Source organism: Passer domesticus, chromosome 5 (assembly GCF_036417665.1).
Source record: "Passer domesticus isolate bPasDom1 chromosome 5, bPasDom1.hap1, whole genome shotgun sequence".
In the NCBI taxonomy this organism is placed as follows: domain Eukaryota; kingdom Metazoa; phylum Chordata; class Aves; order Passeriformes; family Passeridae; genus Passer; species Passer domesticus.
In genome coordinates this window covers 13,514,111-13,532,118 of record NC_087478.1, presented here as the reverse complement: position 1 = coordinate 13,532,118, position 18,008 = coordinate 13,514,111, and the positions used below count along the sequence as shown (strand labels likewise).

General features: G+C 42.8%; 1 protein-coding gene across 1 annotated transcript in view; it reads left to right on the top strand.

The window, feature by feature from the left end:
• LAMB4 (laminin subunit beta 4) overlaps nucleotides 1-18,008 on the top strand; it is a 51,983-nt gene that overhangs the window by 4,892 nt on the left and 29,083 nt on the right. The window contains exons 2-12 of the mRNA XM_064422063.1: nucleotides 4,475-4,609; nucleotides 6,193-6,255; nucleotides 7,477-7,634; nucleotides 11,187-11,322; nucleotides 12,909-12,982; nucleotides 13,602-13,790; nucleotides 13,939-14,002; nucleotides 14,546-14,760; nucleotides 15,761-15,881; nucleotides 16,452-16,640; nucleotides 17,250-17,429. Of these exons, the coding sequence (XP_064278133.1) occupies nucleotides 6,222-6,255; nucleotides 7,477-7,634; nucleotides 11,187-11,322; nucleotides 12,909-12,982; nucleotides 13,602-13,790; nucleotides 13,939-14,002; nucleotides 14,546-14,760; nucleotides 15,761-15,881; nucleotides 16,452-16,640; nucleotides 17,250-17,429 (1,360 nt within the window). The 5' untranslated portion in view covers nucleotides 4,475-4,609; nucleotides 6,193-6,221. The remainder of the gene's footprint in view (nucleotides 1-4,474; nucleotides 4,610-6,192; nucleotides 6,256-7,476; nucleotides 7,635-11,186; nucleotides 11,323-12,908; nucleotides 12,983-13,601; nucleotides 13,791-13,938; nucleotides 14,003-14,545; nucleotides 14,761-15,760; nucleotides 15,882-16,451; nucleotides 16,641-17,249; nucleotides 17,430-18,008) is intronic.

Here is an 18,008-nt window from a genome sequence, read left to right as displayed (position 1 = left end):
ATTTCCTATAAATATGAGCTTTGTGAATAAAGAATTGGCTTTCTGCATGAAGAAAATGGAGTCTCGGCTGATTTATTCCAACATATAAGAAATCAGACTTTTGAGTTTTCTTGTAAGTTTTTCCCATGATATTCCAGCAGGCCAAATGGATTATAAGGAACTCTTGACAGATTGGTACAAAGGTTTTGCTTTATAAGAATATTATTTTGATTTTTATAATACATAACACGAACTCCATATATTGCTGAGGGATTTTTAAATTATTTTATCATGCTTGTTGCTTTCTGTAACAATTTGAATAGGATCAGTGAGAGCTGAACTTTGCAAAAATAAGAACTAGTTATTAAGCTTTATCTAGTCAAAGCATAATCTGGCAATCACCAAGGTTTCAATTAATTTTCAGGACACTTCTGCAAGGCAATCTGCAGGGTCAGGATACTCTTAAGTAAGCACTTCATCATGGACCTCTGTAAGCCCAATGCATTCTAATTCTCCAAACAGCCACTGTATTTCTGATTTGCCCACTCTGGGAATGGAGACCCTGTAGCTATGTGGGTGGGTTGCCCTGGTAGATTTTTAGCCTCTGTTCCTGCATGGTAATACTCTTTCATGAACTGCTAGCACATGGCACTTCTTTCATGCCCATCTGTCTAAACCACAACTTTCAGCTACAACCTTGAACATATTCTCTGTAATCTCCTGCTCAGCTTTCTTCACATCTTTCTTTGCCTAGTCTGTCTCTATGATTGCCTGTGGACCTTTTCAAAACATTAAATTTTTTTGCTGCCAGGGTACCTGACTCAGCTGCTTGTCTTCCCTCCTTCAAATTGATCCTCACTTCCCCAAAGCTCTTGTCCTTTTTCTGTTTTCTTTCAGGCTACTAACCTTGTGAGATATAGCAGAGCCCCTGAAGAGCCATCTGGCTCAGGGTTCACAGACACCTACTCCCTTGACCCTGCCAGGACCTTGGGGTAATGCTCACAAACTACCTGGTTAGAAAGGACAGGAAGCATGAGCAAACCAATTGTTGTTGGAATGTCCTCCACATAGGTGGTCAGCAGAGCAGGGTTGCTTCCTGCCTTCTTCTGATTAAAAGGAACTGCCTCAATAATGGCTTTTGAAAGCAAGAGGCATTTCCTGCTCCAGCTTTGCTGCTGACATTTTCTGTGCTTGGCTGGGTTTCCATCATACCCAGCTGCTCCTTCCTGGTTGTGACAACACTTTCCTTCCATTTGACAAGAGATGATCAGCAAAGTGAAGTAAGACACATTTTTTCCACTTACTTCCATCTGGTATAATTAAATACTTGAGAGAAAGCAGGGCTTATATATATATAAGGATACCTCCTCACAGCAGGAGTGTGAATGGTCTGGAGGGCTGTTTGGGGTTCTGAGGTGACTGTAAACGTGCCTGCCAGACAGCTGTGATTGCATTGTGTGGACATATTGAGCCAAATCTGAAATAGTTCAAACTCTGGATCATCAGTGTGAGCACTGGGTTTTTCTCAATTTAAAGCTGAAGACAACAGGGCAACTTGAGTCATGGCTTTGCATTTCAGCACAAGTTTTGCATGTAACTGTCCCCAGCAGCAAGCACAGGACAGGGACTGATGTGTGGGGTACAGCACAGTCACGGGCAACACGGTGATGGAGCAGCTCTGAATTCAACACCTCATGTGCAGAACTGCCATGTTTACTCCACTGAAGGAAGGAGAGTCCTCACCTCCTGCCCCTGGCAACGACCAGAGCTGGTATTGAATAGTATCAGGGTCCTGGCCACTCCCCTCCATCTACTGCAAAAAATTAACCTGTCCTGGCTGAAACCAGGATGGTCTTTAGTATTAATTACTGCTATTAACGCTGTGCCTGCCAGGGAGATAATATTCGAGTTGAAGCAACATCTCTTCTTTGTGGTGGAAAAATCAAAGTCTTAAAACTTGCACACTGAAGGTGAAGGGCACTGTGGGGTGCTGTGACTGAAAGAAAAAGAGGAAACTTCTCATAAGTTACAAATAGACTTGACATCCTTTTGAATTGTGAGAAAGCTCTTTAAAAATACTTATTAAATACATGTTTAAAAGTAGCTGTTTCCTTCAGGGTGCACAATGTGGAGGAGCAGCCAGCCAGTGGGACGTGGAAGTGAGGAGGATGAGGGGTAGGGTAGCCTTTCTCTCCTGTCATATCTGAGTTCGTAGCCTATCCCTCTGCTGTCCTTAGCTCTCTCCTGATCAGATTTATAAAACAAACAAACAAACAAACAAACAAACAAACAAAAACCAAAAAAAACCAAAAAAATGAAAAAAACCCCACCTTATGTTACCTGGTTGTAAACTTACAGTTCATTCTAGTTTTGTTATTCAGTGCTACATTCTCACAATATATAAAACCACAAAAAAATCAGTCTTTGTCTTTGAGAAACTTTGAGAAACTTTAGGCGTAAGATATAGTCTTGAAGAAATGAGGGCAGAAACAAAGGAGGGGAGAGAGAATGTAGAAAGATAATTTTGATTTTCAGACCGTTAGACTTTGTTCAAGATTTTGGCCATTGATGGGATTAATCTCAGTACATTTTAGTTTTTTAAAATACAAGCATCTGTCCTAAAATAAGGAGCAGGGATTCTCATAACCAAAGGAAAGCAGCAGATACCTCCAAAAGGGCATTATCCCTTTAAAGTGTCTAAAGAAGGTGGTGGGATGAACTCTGTAGGGTTCCCTGTCTTTCTTCATTGACGTGAAGGAAGCCCAAGTGATTTGTTTAGATTAAATACTTTTCACATAGCAAGAAGAATCTTAGGCTCAAATAATTTCATTTCTTGAAAAATGTATGGAAATTTTAAAGTGGTGGCTCTGCTCCTGCCCCTTCCCTCACTGCTGGTTGGTGTCTGTGAAGGGAATACACGCTGCAGTGCTGACAATTCCCATCCTTTGTGTGTACTGAGGATATGCCTTGGGCCTAAGCAATGACAACCCTCAGACCTGTGATGACTTGAAAAATCACACACCAGTGCTATCTACCCTCCAGCCAGCACGGGACGAGTGATGCATTATAAATCCAGATCCTTTACCTGTGCAGAGATTAAAGAGGCAAGAAAGAAGTTTCTTAATCCCTGCCTCAAGCAGTTTAAAACCTCCTTCTTGCTTGGGGTCCTACATAAATCAGAACAGAGGACTGGTTATATTCTGCAAATAAATCTTCCTTGATATTTACTTCTCGCATCAATTCTCTGTAACAAATTCTGAATTCCCCATGAAATACGTTAATAAAATGTCAACCATTTTATAATTTAGTAGCGTTATAGTAATAATACTTTCTTCAGTTATATGTGTCTCTTTCGGGCAACATTTGACATACTGCTTGCACATAAAATGTTAAATTAATATCTTAATATATCATTTAGTTATTTTCCTAATACCAAAACCCACTAAGTGTAAACCATCTGTACAATAATTAATCACGCATGAGTGCAAACAAAATGCAGATTAAATCAGCCTGAAAAAAGTCTCTCACAAGTAATTTCCCCATGCATTTGAGGAAAATAATTTCAAAAAAAAAAAAGAATTATTTCTGCTAGAGTTAGTAATTATAATAATGGCAGAGGACACTTAGTACTGAGCATTGCAATAGGATTAAAGAACACACCTTTCTTTTTTTGCCCTGAAAGAATAGGAACAACCAAAAGAAAATGCAGTGATTAATTTATAAAACATATTTTGTTCATATAGAAAACCTTCTGTTTAAGCATGTGTGATGATACTTGACAGACTATAATGAATTTAGCCTTACAGTCAGAGGAGAACTGATAACAAATATGTCACCTCTAAAATCGTGTGTCGAGGCAAGTTGCCATTGTGAAAACTGGAATCACAGTGCCACACGTTTTAACAAAGACACCAGAAAGCAGTGGCCAGTTCTGCACATGAGGTGTTGAATTCAGAGCTGCTCCATCACCGTGTTGCCCGTGACTGTGCTGTACCCCACACATCAGTCCCTGTCCTGTGCTTGCTGCTGGGGACAGTTACATGCAAAACTTGTGCTGAAATGCAAAGCCATGACTCAAGTTGCCCTGTTGTCTTCAGCTTTAAATGGAGAAAAACCCAGTGCTCACACTGATGATCCAGAGTTTGAACTATTTCAGATTTGGCTCAATATGTCCACACAGTGCAATCACAGCTGTCTGGCAGGCACGTTTACAGTCACCTCAGAACCCCAAACAGCCCTCCAGACCATTCACACTCCTGCTGTGAGGAGGTATCCTTTTTAGTCCATGGTCAGATAATCCAGAGCCACTAGACTTCTGATGCTAACTAGCTATAAAGACTTTGATATTTGATTTCAAACCAGACCAACTGAACAGATGTTTAATTAAACAACAGACAAGGTGTTGTTTGCCAGCACTTTAAGAATCCCAGCCTTCTGTTGTCAGTTGCATGAACTTTTTCTGCCATGAACTTAACCTGTCACAATTGTCTTTCAGTGAATATATTTGCTGATGCCAGAAGCAGAAGGAGTTCACAAATCAAGCTTTTGACAGGTTGCAGGCTGGGTCTCATTCTCACCTACACCTTGGTGCCTCGGGGGACGTGCTGTCTTCTCCAGCTGAAGTGCACAGGTATGCCTTTGCTTGCTTCCCTCACTCAGCTCTGCTCATTCCCAGCTGCGACACTTGGCTGCTTGGAACCCAGGTAAGACCTCTTCAGCATCTAATTTTCCTGTTAAGCACGGAACCAAAATTTGTTGGGGTTTTTCTAGTCCTTGTTTGTCCATTAAAGGGAACGAGGTTTAGAGAGTATCACTTGTATTACACGTCACAGTGTTAGGGTAGGAATTGGATGTATAACTGCCACAATTGCTCACCAGGGGCATCTGTATTTCACTGCTTTGGCAGTGGTTGCAGCTTAAATCATCTCTGAATCTGTCCATTATTCTGCCAGAGTATAAAATTTAAAGTCCAACAGAAAAGGAAAATATTTGCTCAATTTTGCCTCGGACAGTGGATCTGTTGCCAGGTCTCTCTGTAGCCAAGCACAGCTGCATGGGTGCTCAGCAGCATCATCTCCCTGTCACATGCCAGGCTCTCTGTGGTTGTGGCAGATAAGAGTAGCTGCAGCAGCATGAAAGCCTGGTGACCCTTGCCAGCTTTCCCTGCCTGTGGTGGCTGAAATACTCAACTAAGTACAGCTGTAGTGTCATGTGCTGTATAGAGCTGGGTGCACCAAGCCCACATGGAGCCTATAACACCTGAAGTGCTTTTGTTTCTGTTCCCACTACTCTGGGGGTGTATTTCATTTAAGCTCACTCAGTACAATGATGCCTGTGTGAGGGTGAGGAACAAGAACACAGCTGGGAGGTGGTGCTTGGGGCACGCTCATACAGGGATGCCCCGGCAGCTGGACCTGTTTCAGGACACACCAGCCTCACTGATTCCTACAGGTGGAGAAAAAGGTGGAAGATTCAAAGATAGGGCAGGTTTGGTTTGGGGGTTCTACTTGGTGGCAGGATAGTGGATTGTCTTTTATACCCATGGCTGCCTTTTGTTTTTCCAACAGTTTTGTTTGCAAGTCTCACTTTCTTCCAGGTAAATAGGAAGAGGAAGGATGCCATAATGCCACAATCAACCTCTCTTGGACTCATGCTGAGTTTCCCCTGTACAAGTTTTTCACACTGATGCTGACATTACCTGGTTTTCTTCACTAAACATTGAGATGCACTTGCATCAGATCTCTGACAGAATTCGTAGCACCTCACATCAGGCATTTCTCAGTGGCATCTTCATTAGGACCTCTGACTATCTTTTAGGTTAATGAAAACAAACTAGGACCTCCAGAGAAAGAGCTAGAGCTCTGCAAACAGCCCTGCTGAATCCACTTAGAATTAAGGGGTTTTTATTTGAATACTACAGTATTTTAGCTGGTAGCATTCTGGTTATATTATACACTAAGTGTGAATATGTTTTCACAGTCTTCTCTGCAAGCCTTTGTGAAATGCTCCTCTGCTTTCATCCCAGTTTCAGTGCCAAAAATTCTATCATGAGATTTGTTTTTTTTTCTACAACTAAATCAAAGCCAGGGTTTCCTTTTAGTCTTTGTATTTTTATATTACATCTCTGTCACTTCACTAAAGGCTGGTCCTGGGTACACCTGTGTGCCCTGGTGACAGAGAATACCAAGTGATGGACCAGTTTTTCTCTTGCAGCAGTACCAGTCAGAGTTTGATGAGGAGGCATGAGGCTGGGGCTGGCCATCCTGTTACACCTCAGTAAGTACAGATGCTACAGTGACTCAGGCCAATTTTGAAATATTATCATGTGATTTACACACCTTTCCAAGATTTTGTTAAAGCACTTCTTTTAAGAAAATGCTATTGAGAAACACTTGACAGTGAATCCTTATTCCCCACTCTCCTGCCAGTGAGGGACCTACGAGATATGATATCTTCAAGTACAAAGAAAACATACATGTTGTAATTGAGCCTGATTCGGGACCTGAAAGGGGCAATCAACATCTGCTAATGAATAATGAGCATGGATTTTTATAAGTAAAAAAAGCATGCTAACTAAACATAGGCACCGCTTTACATCTAAAGAGTCAAGTGTCACTCATCATCTGAATTATAGCCTGAGCCATGGCTGAAACTTGGTTATGAAATGCTGTATTTTTACTGTGGTAGTTGTATTTCTAGTGTTTTGTGGGATCTTCAAGTATCAGTTGTAGGGGTTTTTCAACTGCACCTTTTCTAACAAGTTGAGCCAAGTAAAGCTGAATGGATATAGCCTCCAAGGTACCCATTCCTTTGCAGAGTTTCAGGACAGAACTTGTTTAAAAGGAAAAGCCCTGTAAGGGAAATCTTAATATAGTGGGGAAGACACTGAAAGTTGTTTCGGGCAAAACAAAGAAGAAGTCCTGCAATTATTCAGACAATTCAGAATTACTCTTTTAATTTATTAATGACAACTTCATGGGGTTTAACAGGGCCCTGAACTAGGGATTCATTGCAAATTAAAAGAAAATCTAGGGGACCCCTTATATCAATCCTGGTCTCATTTCCACCATTATAACTTGGAACACTTATTTCAACAGAAATAAGTGGAATTAATTAAAATCTACCTCTATTCTCAGAGTCAATTGAAATGCTCAGTGTTCTTTTGTAGGATTGCTGGCAATGGGTATGTCAGGATGGGAAGCATAATAAATTATTGCTCGTGGTAGATTGGCATTTTTACTGAAAAGTAGTGTGCTGAAAATTTAAGTTTTAGCATAGATTTGCAATATGCTAGCTATATTTTTTATTATTATTATTTTGCAGCTGGTGTGTTCATTACTGAAGTTCTTTAAAAAATGTATAACTAAGGACAAAAGGGGTACAGGCAAAGGATAATTGTGTTTTCTGCTTGTGTTGGGATTTAACTGATTTTCTCTGGGAAATACTGCTGGATATGCAAAACAATTTAGTCTTTCTTTGATCTTCTTTTATGCTCAGTGCTGCTAAGAGCCCAGCACGCACAGCATGGCTGTGGTGCTGGGTCCTGCCACCCAGCCCTTGGGGACCTTCTCCAGGGCCGCAGCAAACAACTGACAGCCTCGTCAACCTGTGGGATGAGCAGCCCTCAGAAGTACTGCATTATAGGCTACCTAGAGGTGGGTTTGCTTTCTTTTGTAAACTCCTCTTGCTAACCATAACCACTCTTCCTACTAACCTTATTCTCATCTGCATAGGGAATTGGCCCAGACTGGGAAGTTCCTGTGGGAGTTATCTGAATAATTGTCAGCGTCACACTGGAGGAAGGCTGTGCCTCACTGCAGCACATAAGGAGGGTTTGGCAGCAAACAGCCTCCACAGTGATGTGTATCTTCTCAAGGGAGAGAAAGATCCCTGAGATGCACAGGGATTGAGCACAGGGATTTCTGAAGGAGCTTTGCTCTGCAAGTCCTCTTCCCACTCAGGCCCCAGAGGTGAAGCCCACGGTCTGTGTGTGTGAGAGCAGGGGTGCCACAGACTGCAGGGCCCTCTCCAGAGGACATGTCCACATGGTGTTGAGACCCGAGGCAGCCTGTCAAGAGATTCACACCACACACTCTCCTCTCTTTTGATCTGAAATGAGGCCAGTGTTGCTGAAAGCAGAAAGATGCCTCTGAAAAGGGAAGACCTAATGCTGTAGCCCAGGCTTTGGCCATGTGGGTGAGTCAGATCAAATAAAAATGTGGCTGACCAAGAGGATGCCTCTCACTCCCTGGCTGCAGGGATGGGGGGGAACCACTGGGTATATGGAAGGTGTGCAGAAATGAGGATTCCCCTGTTGTACATCCTGGAGGGCTTGGCCCCACTGAGCTAATAAATTGTCACAAATAGAAATATTGTCACTAAATAACAGCCTAGGCTGAAGAGGAAGTTCAAATACAGCTTAATTTATAAGCAATTGAAAATAATGACAGTTTATGACCTTCTAGCTTAATGTTGTGACACATTTACAGAGTAAAGTATGGACATGGAACCAAGCACTGCTCCAAATTGCACATTGTATCTACAGTTTTCTGCAAAATGTAAATATCTCTTTCCTTTACTAAAATAGCCTGAATCCTCTTTCTGGTCCTAAAGCTGGGTGACTGCCTTTTATTCTTGCTTTTTAGGAGGAGATCAAAGAGCAATAAAAAAAATTAGTATTTTCACTTGCCTGTACTTACCCTTTGAATTATGTAAATACAGACTCATGAAAGGAGCAGCTGTTCTGCAATAATCCTTGTGATTTAATGCTGCTTCAACATATCTTGACCCCTGGGTGGCTGTCTCCTGAAGAGGGTGAAAACTACAAACTCTGCTGCTACAGAGCCCTTTGTCAATGCGTTCTGTTCCCTCAGCTTGCCTTAAATGAGTCATGCACCTACAGTGCATCAGAGTGCCACTTCACTTTCAATTTGCTTTCTCACCAGCACATTTTGAATTCTTTGCTGGAGGCAGACCAGGAAGTTTTGCATCTTGTAAATCAAAGTTCTCCCTCTCCTCTCCTGGTGACCTGTGTCAGATTTCTTAAGAGCAAACCTTACTCATGAAAGTGGGTGTTAGTCAATGAGGCAAGCTACCAAGAACCAGGATTTAGCTGGGATTCAGATGGGGAAAAATTAAAATTCAACTGCTTTGTGTTTGGAAAGAAGCATTACAAGTAAATTTTAGTCTTTGATATGTCTTACTGTTTTTAAAATGTAGGTTAAGTGGGTTTTAGCTCAATGATTGGATTTACTACTTATATTTGTTTTGAAAGGAAAGGACAGGGCACTCAGCGTTGAGGAGAGTATAAAGCTGCACGACTCAGAGGCAAATGGGATCTGCCAGACATGGACATGCACATGCTTGTCCTTTGGAACAGATTTTTATGGAGCAACCTTAAAGATAAGTTGCCCCAGTGTCATATTGTTTGTCTATAAAAACCAGAGTGGGAGTGTGCATGTTCCTTCCAGCTGCTTCAACAACCTGAGCTGTCCTTACTAGGGCTTTGTGAAATAAGATGACAGAATTTTTTTTTTTAATTTCTCGCTCATCTGCTAAAATGTGCATTCATACACTTGTCAAGTGTAGTATAGAATGACTGAATACAATACATAATTACTATGTTTAAAATGCATTAATTATACTTGTAAATCTATATCTCTTCATTTATTTAAATGCAAATTATTCCCAGGTGATTTCTTAATTCAAAGAAGTTAAAACCATTCCCAGTTCTTTGTGGATGCTGAGTGTACCACCTATCTCCTTCTGGGTCACTTCCAGCCTTCTAGCCATGGCCACTGAACTCATGCCTCCTCCTTCAGTTCCCTCTGGGGTGCTGTGTCAACCCTTTCCTACTGCCAGTGTCCCCATGTTCTGCTTTGAAAGCAAAACCAGTGAGAGACTAGTCAGAAATACAATTTATTAGGAAAAGGAAAACCAAAATACATGCAATAATACAAAATAAAAACCACTGACAAAGTCAGAATATAACCTGTCACCCTGTTGGTCAGGGTATTGGTAGCAGTCCAGTTGGATTGGTGGCTGCAGGTCCTTCTGGTTCTGTTGGAGCAGCAATCCTGTAGAAAGGGTGTAGTCTTCCTCTGAAGATCCAGTGGAAAAGACAGCCATTCCTCTGGGAATCCAGTGGAAAAACTGTCTGCTCTGTCCCAAACCCCAGATTACATCCAGGTGGGGATGCTTAGCTCCTCTCCCCTGAGCAGAGCATCTCACAATGGGCTGTTATCATTCTAATGAGCCATGTGGTGGGTCCTCGATTTCCCATTAAACAGAAATGGCTCCTAGAGGAAGTTATCTCTGAGACATTGATGGGCCCATTAACAGGAGATAAGGAAAAACAATGCCCCTCCTGGTTTCAGCAGCTCTTGAGGATGGAAATAGAATATATTTTATATTGTAACCTAGGACACCCCACCAGCCAGGCACACAGCTTGGGCATCACCTTCTCCTGTGGCTTATTCCCACATCCTCACACTACACTCTGCCCAAATCCCTGGAGTCAGTCTGTGCAGTGCATCCACCCCTGCCCACCCTGCTGAACACTTTCCCGGGGCCCTGCTGGCTGTGATGGCTGCTCAGGCTCTCCACACGATCCAGCACAGGCCATCTCCCAGCCCAGCATCTTAACCTTGTCACCTCTTCTTGCTCTCCTTCTCAATCCCCATTTTACCACCTTAAACAGGAACTCCTTGCCCTCACTATCAAAACCTCTCATTCAGAACTGAGCTATCAGAAGGTAGCTATTGCTACCTTCATCTTCTTCTTGTAGCATTTTCAGATAAGATCCTTGTGTCCTATTGATATCCTGATTTTCCTCCTTTGCATTGGTTTTAAACTTTCCCAGTTCCCCTATGCTTCAAAAGACACTGAGAGCGGTCAGGGTGGTGGTGTCATCCCAAACCAACTACTTACCTGGTACCTGCTCTTACTGAGATCCCTCCTCCACTGAAAAAGTGCAGTTTTTATAAAGTACCTGGGGAAGACCATGACCAACACATACTGTGTGCAAGCTTTGTGCATATGATGGTTCTCTTGGGCTTGTATATGAAAAGCCTGAGTGATTAAAAGCACAGACATCGAAAGCAACAAGATAGTTTCAAGCATTGCAATGACATAAATATATGAACATGCACGTAATTTTTAGTGAAGAATCTCGATTAAGCTTTCATTCTGCTCATTTTGTTTTCTAGGCTGAAGAGAAGTGCTTTCTCTGTGATTCCAGATACCCATATAATCCCTATACCCAGCACAATAGTCACATGGTTGAAAATGTTATCACAACGTTTGAGCCTGAAAGGAAAAAGAAGTGGTGGCAGTCAGAAAATGGTAAGTTCCTTAGAGGAGATGTTACTGCAAAATGTTACTGGGGGATTTCTTCATGAAATTGACTTTCACAAAGTTGCCTTCATGAAGAGATGAAAAAAACCCTGCATCTGTTCTTTGGTTAGGTAATACTGAGTGATTTAAACCCATTTGTGTGTAGCAAGATAAGATTTCAGGAAGTCGGTGTTTCTATGGACAAGTTTTAAACTCAGCACCAAGAGCTGACCAGAGGATATGTGGCAATGCTGGGCCGTACATGAAAGCCATATATTTTCCACAGGGTGTCTGTCTGGGCAAAGAATTTTCATTTGGGGCAAAATATACAAGGTAAAGACAGTCTGTAAATCACAAGTACCCATTTAAAAATTGTTTTTAAAGAACTAATAGTTTAGGAAAAAATTAAATAAAGCCTGGCTATCAGCTCCCTAATTCTGATACTCCCAAGTTCCTTTTCTGCAGGGCTGTTCTTGATTCATTCATCCCCCAACTTGTATTGAGTCTGGGGATTGTCCTAACCCAGGTGTAGCACCTTGCACTTGGCCTTGACAAATCTCATCAGACTCCCAGAGGCTCACATCTCAAGCTTTTCCAGGTCCCTCTGGGTGGTCACTGATACTTCACATGTGCCAGCAGCACCACTAGGCTTGGTGCCCTCTGCAATTTGTGGAGGATGTGTGCAATCCCAGAACTGATGAAGATAATATCCTTACAGCTTCTCTGGGAAGACAGGCTAGGAGGAATAACATTTACTCTCTCTTATTTGACATAATGTAATTATGTGAAAAGCATTTGACTGGTTGGAAATTAAGACCTAGAAAAATATGTTACCTCTATTTTGAGTATCCAACTGAAAATCCATAAGCCTTGTTGTTTTTTTCATGGAGTTTAGCAGGGATCTGTCACTGGCTTTGGACACCACTGCCAATAAAGCTGTGAGAGGAGCTTTCCTTCTTCTCTCTGTCTTTCTTCTAGGATGAGGTCTCATGCACCGCCTGGTCAGCAGGAGTCCTGAGACTCCAAATGTCTACAATGGGGATATCAGCTGAGCTTCTGGCTCTACTGAGAGTGTGTAACTTCTGGAGTTTTTTTCCATATTCGTTGCAGTTTTGGAAGATGCCTGGTGCAGAAGTTCTGCTTATGACAAATTTCACGTCCGGAAGTATAGAAGGGTTTAGCAGTTCTGTTTAGCATGAAGAAAACACCTCATTTTATTAGTTCTCTTTTTCTTTCTTAGCAATAAGTGAATTATTTGAATGGATTTTTAAAAACAAATCTAACTGGATATAGAAGCACACAAACCCATAACCCTACCATGACCATCATTTACAGTCTGAATTATGTAAGCAGGACCTTCAGGCATCTTTTGCTGTCTCAGTGACATGCAGCATTGCTGGTTACAGTGCCAGGAAGGCAGCACATTTTATTGCCCCAGAGAGAGAGCTCCAGCTGCACGGGTTTGTGCACAGAGGATGCCCCAAAGGGTCTAGCTGCTCTGCTGGAAAAGGCATTTTTAAATACCCCATGGGAAAACTGTCTCAGCAACCCCTTCAATTTACACATTGTGCACTTCATTTTCATTCTCTTTTCAGGCATTGACCACGTCAGCATTAGATTGGACCTAGAAACTTTATTCCAATTCAGCCATCTTATCCTGACCTTTAAGGTACATCTTTTACCAGAGCTTTTACGTAATTAATACACTAATTAACCACAGGAATAAATTGCTTAGAGAGGCAATGAAAGCTCCATCTTTAGAGGTTTGTAAGAACAGGTTAGATAAACACCTGTCAAGTATGGTTAAATTATAGTTGATCCTGCCTTAGGGGAGGCGGATAGACTGAACAGCTTCTTATTCATGTGCCTTCTGAACATATTTTCTATAAATCCAAGAATTAAACTGGAAAAATACTTTGCAAAATTACACTCTAAAAATGGAGGACATATCTGACCTGCAGTTGCTCTTTCAATTTAGTTCAGTTCATGCACATCAATTATGATCTAGATGATTACAATTTTTTTTACTAAATTCCTAATTGTTATGGTAAACTTCCTTACTTAGAAAGTAATCACATATTTTTATGAAATGTTATCTTTCCCTTTTGCAAGAGAGAGGCTCTAATGAGCTTTTTTAGAGATTCCTGTAACCATCACAGTACCTGTAATGAGCCTATAAACCCTCAAATAAAAAATTTTAGCTTCCTCCAAAGAGAAATATCAATGTAACAACCCCTGTGGTGTCTTATTAATGCTGGCTTAGGGAATTCTTGAAATGTTTCTTGCAGACATTTCGGCCTGCAGCAATGCTGGTTGAGCGCTCTGCCGATTTTGGTCAGACCTGGAAAGTGTTCAGATATTTTGCACATGACTGTGCAGCTTCTTTCCCCAACATCTCTTCTGGTCCAGCAAAAAGTGTTGGAGATGTTGTTTGTGATTCAAGATATTCAGACATCGAGCCCTCCACTGAAGGCGAGGTACTGTCAAGTGTCTGTTTGTGTGAGTTCAAATCATTTGTGGAACTGGAGGTCTCTTGTCTGTGTCTGCTAAAAGCAGAGGCCTGACCTTTGATCCCTTTGGTGGCTGCTCATCCCATCTCTACAGCTTTATTGATTTGTTTTGCAGGTTGTTTTAAAAGCTTTGGACCCCAGCTTTGAAATAGAAAATCCATATGTGCCATATATCCAAGGTATGGACACTACATGTCTTGTCCAGAGACACTTTGCTGGTATGGTATTTTTTGTTTTGTACACTGAAAGGGTCAAGACTTCAGCTGGTGTAAGTCAATGATGTTGAAAATTAGGTACCTAAAGATCTTAGGGGCACATTGTATTAGTAAATGAAATGGGCCAGTCTTGTTCTCTAGCCCCGGGGGCAAACAGCAAAGCTCTGCAGAGCACATCCATGAAGCTAGACTGTCTTTCCCTCTGGATTCAGGCCCAGTCCATACTGCTTTTTGAGAGCAGTCCCAGAGGTACACATGAACCCATGAAGACAGTGGCTGGGAAAATGCAGAGCCATACCAAGTAGGATGCTAACACTTATGCAGCTGTGTGCCAGGAGTGGGTCCCTGCACTGCCACTGTAGGCATTACTGATCTTGGCCAATAGTGGATCATTTTCATTATCTCTCCACTATGAGAAATTTCTTGGATGACTGATTCAAGCTGAAGATTTCATACTGTTCATTTTAGACTGAACTTGGGCTCCTGACCTCTCTTCTTTCCTTCCAGATCTCATTACATTGACAAACCTAAGGATCAATTTTACTAAACTCCACACCCTTGGAGATGCTCTGCTTGGGAGGAGGCACGGTGATCCCCTTGAGAAGTACTACTATGCCATCTATGAGATGGTTGTGCGGGGCAGCTGCTTTTGCAATGGCCATGCCAGCCAGTGTGATTCCATGCAGAACCTACGGGGAGATGTTTTCCACCAGTCTGGGATGGTGTGTCCTTAATGCTGTCTCCAAAAAGGGGAGTCTCCACTGGTGTTTTGTGAGAAGGAAGAGATGGAGGGAGGGAGCTGAAGGAAGATCTCTGATAATCTTTGGATTGGCCATTTGCAACTGCTAGTTAAATGTTTCAATGCAGACTCTTCCTTTAAAACCCGGGGTTGGAGTGCACAGAAGCTGTCTTTGTTGGCACTGCTGTGGTGTTTCAAAAGCAACTGGGGCAAGACGTGTTGATAATAGCAGCAAAATGCCAGAGCTGTAATGGTGCAAATGTAATGCAGTAAGTAGCCTATGGCATGTGCAGACTTGAATGGCCACTTGTTGGGTGCATTCCACACTCCAGCTGGACCTGGAGGCTCTGCAATGGGAGAGGAGGCACTGGCACAAAGAATAGCTGATAATGCAAAGCTAACCCATGAAAAATGGATTATTAAAAATCCCAGGAATGTGATTGCAAGTTCTTTCCCTCTGGGAACAAGAGTTTTTTCTCCTGGAAAATATGTATCACGATATGAAGACATATAGGGAGAGAGAGAAATAATCTAAAATGTTGATGTCTCCTTTGATATCTCTTTAAGTATTTTTTTCTAAATGTTGCTCAGTGGCTTTAAAACTATTTGGTTAATGTTTGGATGTATTCTCCAGATCTTTTACTCAAATAATTGAAAATTATGTCAGCTGAGGGAGCCAAAGAGCTTCAAATGTTCCTGATCTTGCTGACATATCTTAAACAAATATCTCTCCTCTCCTCTCCTCTCCTCTCCTCTCCTCTCCTCTCCTCTCCTCTCCTCTCCTCTCCTCTCCTCTCCTCTCCTCTCCTCTCCTCTCCTCTCCTCTCCTCTCCTCTCCTCTCCTCTCCTCTCCTCTCCTCTCCTCTCCTCTCCTCTCCTCTCCTCTCCTCTCCTCTCCTCTCCTCTCCTCTCCTCTCCTCTCCTCTCCTCTCCTCTCCTCTTTTTTGTCACCTTATCTGCTCTCTGTTCTCACCACATTACAGGTCCATGGGAGATGTATCTGCCACCATAACACTGAAGGTTCCTCTTGTGAAAGATGTAAAGATTTCTACAATGATGCTCCCTGGAGGCCAGCTGAAGGGACACAAGATAATGCTTGCAAACGTAACTCAAACACGATATTTTCCTTTCTAATAGCCAGGAGTGGGTGTGACACAATCCTAGTCCAATCCATAATGAGATGGCCAGGTTTCTGGGAGGGAGACTTTTTCATGCCTCATCCAGAAAAATAGATTCCTACATCCACAGATGCTGTGTTATCTTACAAGAGGAAGAGCTGTTTCATGTTCTTATTCTTCATACAGGAAAAAAAAGAGGGGGGAAAAAGGAGCTAATGCAAAAAAAGATCATTCATTGGTTTGCACAGTGTTTTTACAGTGTTTTTTATGTGAGTGAAAGAATTTAGACAAGGCTAAATTATTTATTTCCACAATAATGAGTAATGCAGTATACACAAGAATAATAAATTAGGATCTGTAACGAACATTCAGCTAGAGATTTCTTCAGCAGGGCAGTGTTCCCCACTGTATATCAGGCACACTCACCTGCATTTCCAAGTTTAGGATACAGTTCTGTCCAAAGACTCAATTTTTTCCCCCAGCTGTAAGACAGCAATGTGGCCAGACCACAGCATTTACCTGGTGTGAAATGCCCCCCTGTTTGCTTTGGTTTCAGGCTGTAACTGCAACAGCCACTCCAGCAGGTGCCACTTTGACATGGCTGTGTACCAGGCCAGCGGCGGGGTCAGCGGTGGCGTTTGTGAGGACTGCCAGGACAACACCACGGGCCAGCACTGCGACAGCTGCAAACCTTCCTTTTACCAGGATCCACTCAAAGTCATCTCAGATCCTCGGCCATGCCTCCGTAAGCTTCCTTTTTTGACTTCTGTAAGAGTGACTCAAAGCAGGGCTGTTCTGGTTCCCTTTGCTCTGAGCCCTGTGGCCATCCCCGTGCTTAAATGTCCACGTGGTGGTAAAAATGTTACCCAACCTATAACATCCAAACTGCCCTACTAAGTAGCTGTATGACAGTATCCTCCAACCATCACTGTGAAAGGAGCTTCATATTCCAACTCCTTGCTGAACAGAGCTTAGAAATCCAGCAAAGCTATAATTTTTCTTGAACAAGGTCAATACAAATACAAATAGCAGTAGTGGTGTTGCTTCTGTGACCTTCAGCAATTACAGAAGAGGCACCAAAATGATGGGAGGAGTAAATAACTTTTGCTAGAGACCTGCCATATGCAAGAAAAATAATGTTTCAGACATGAAAGCTCTTCTTCTGAAAGATGACCTGAATTCATTACTAACATAGGATGGAGAAAACGCTCTGCGTATTATTTAAGTGTAGCAATTGTCTGGCCTGAAAACTCCTTAAGGAGGGAAGGGCAGACCACCTGCAGCTCTGTAACTGCATTTTCACGCTTACATCTCCGTGTGCTTTTTTTGTGTGTCTCCCTGGCCGTGCCTGCAGCCTGCAGCTGTGACCCCGCGGGTACCGTGCCCGAGGGCGTGTGCGACAGCCGCACGGACCCCGCGCTGGGCACGGTGGCGGGGCGCTGCCCCTGCAAGGACAACGTGGAGGGCGCTCGCTGCGACAAGTGCAAGGCAAACTACCACGGGCTGAGCAGCAGCGACCCCCTGGGCTGCCAGCGTATGTAAACCCCCTCTTCCAGTCTCCTTTCCAAAGCGTTTCTAAGGCATGGAGGTAGCTGAATGCACAGATCCACACACTAATGCTCTTGTGACACAAAATACACAGCTGCCTACTGTAATTTAATGTCAGCAAAATTCAAGGTTTCTGGTGCAGTATCCAAGACTGAAACAATGCAAAATCACTTTCAGAATACATAGTATAATACAACAGATCAGGCTGTTGCTCACAGAAGGGTTATTAAATATGCAACTTAATTGAAAAGAGATATTGAGACGACAGCAAGCTACTGCCTTGCCAAAAGAACTTCCAGCCAATCATTCCTCTGAGAAAGGCTTGGTGGAAGCACATCCCACCCCTGCTCAGGTGCACTGTGGGTTTGTTATGCCCACACCAGGTGCTCAGCCACACGCAAGGACTGCAGTGCTGTGCAGATCAGCCCTTGGCAAACCACTGCTGAGGCCTTCTGCCAGTGCCTCTGCTCCCCCCAGAAAGAGACCCACTGGGGAAACTGTCCATTTCCAAGGGCAGTCTGAGGGCTGGAGGGTGCCAGGCACATTCATCTGCAGAGTGTCTGTG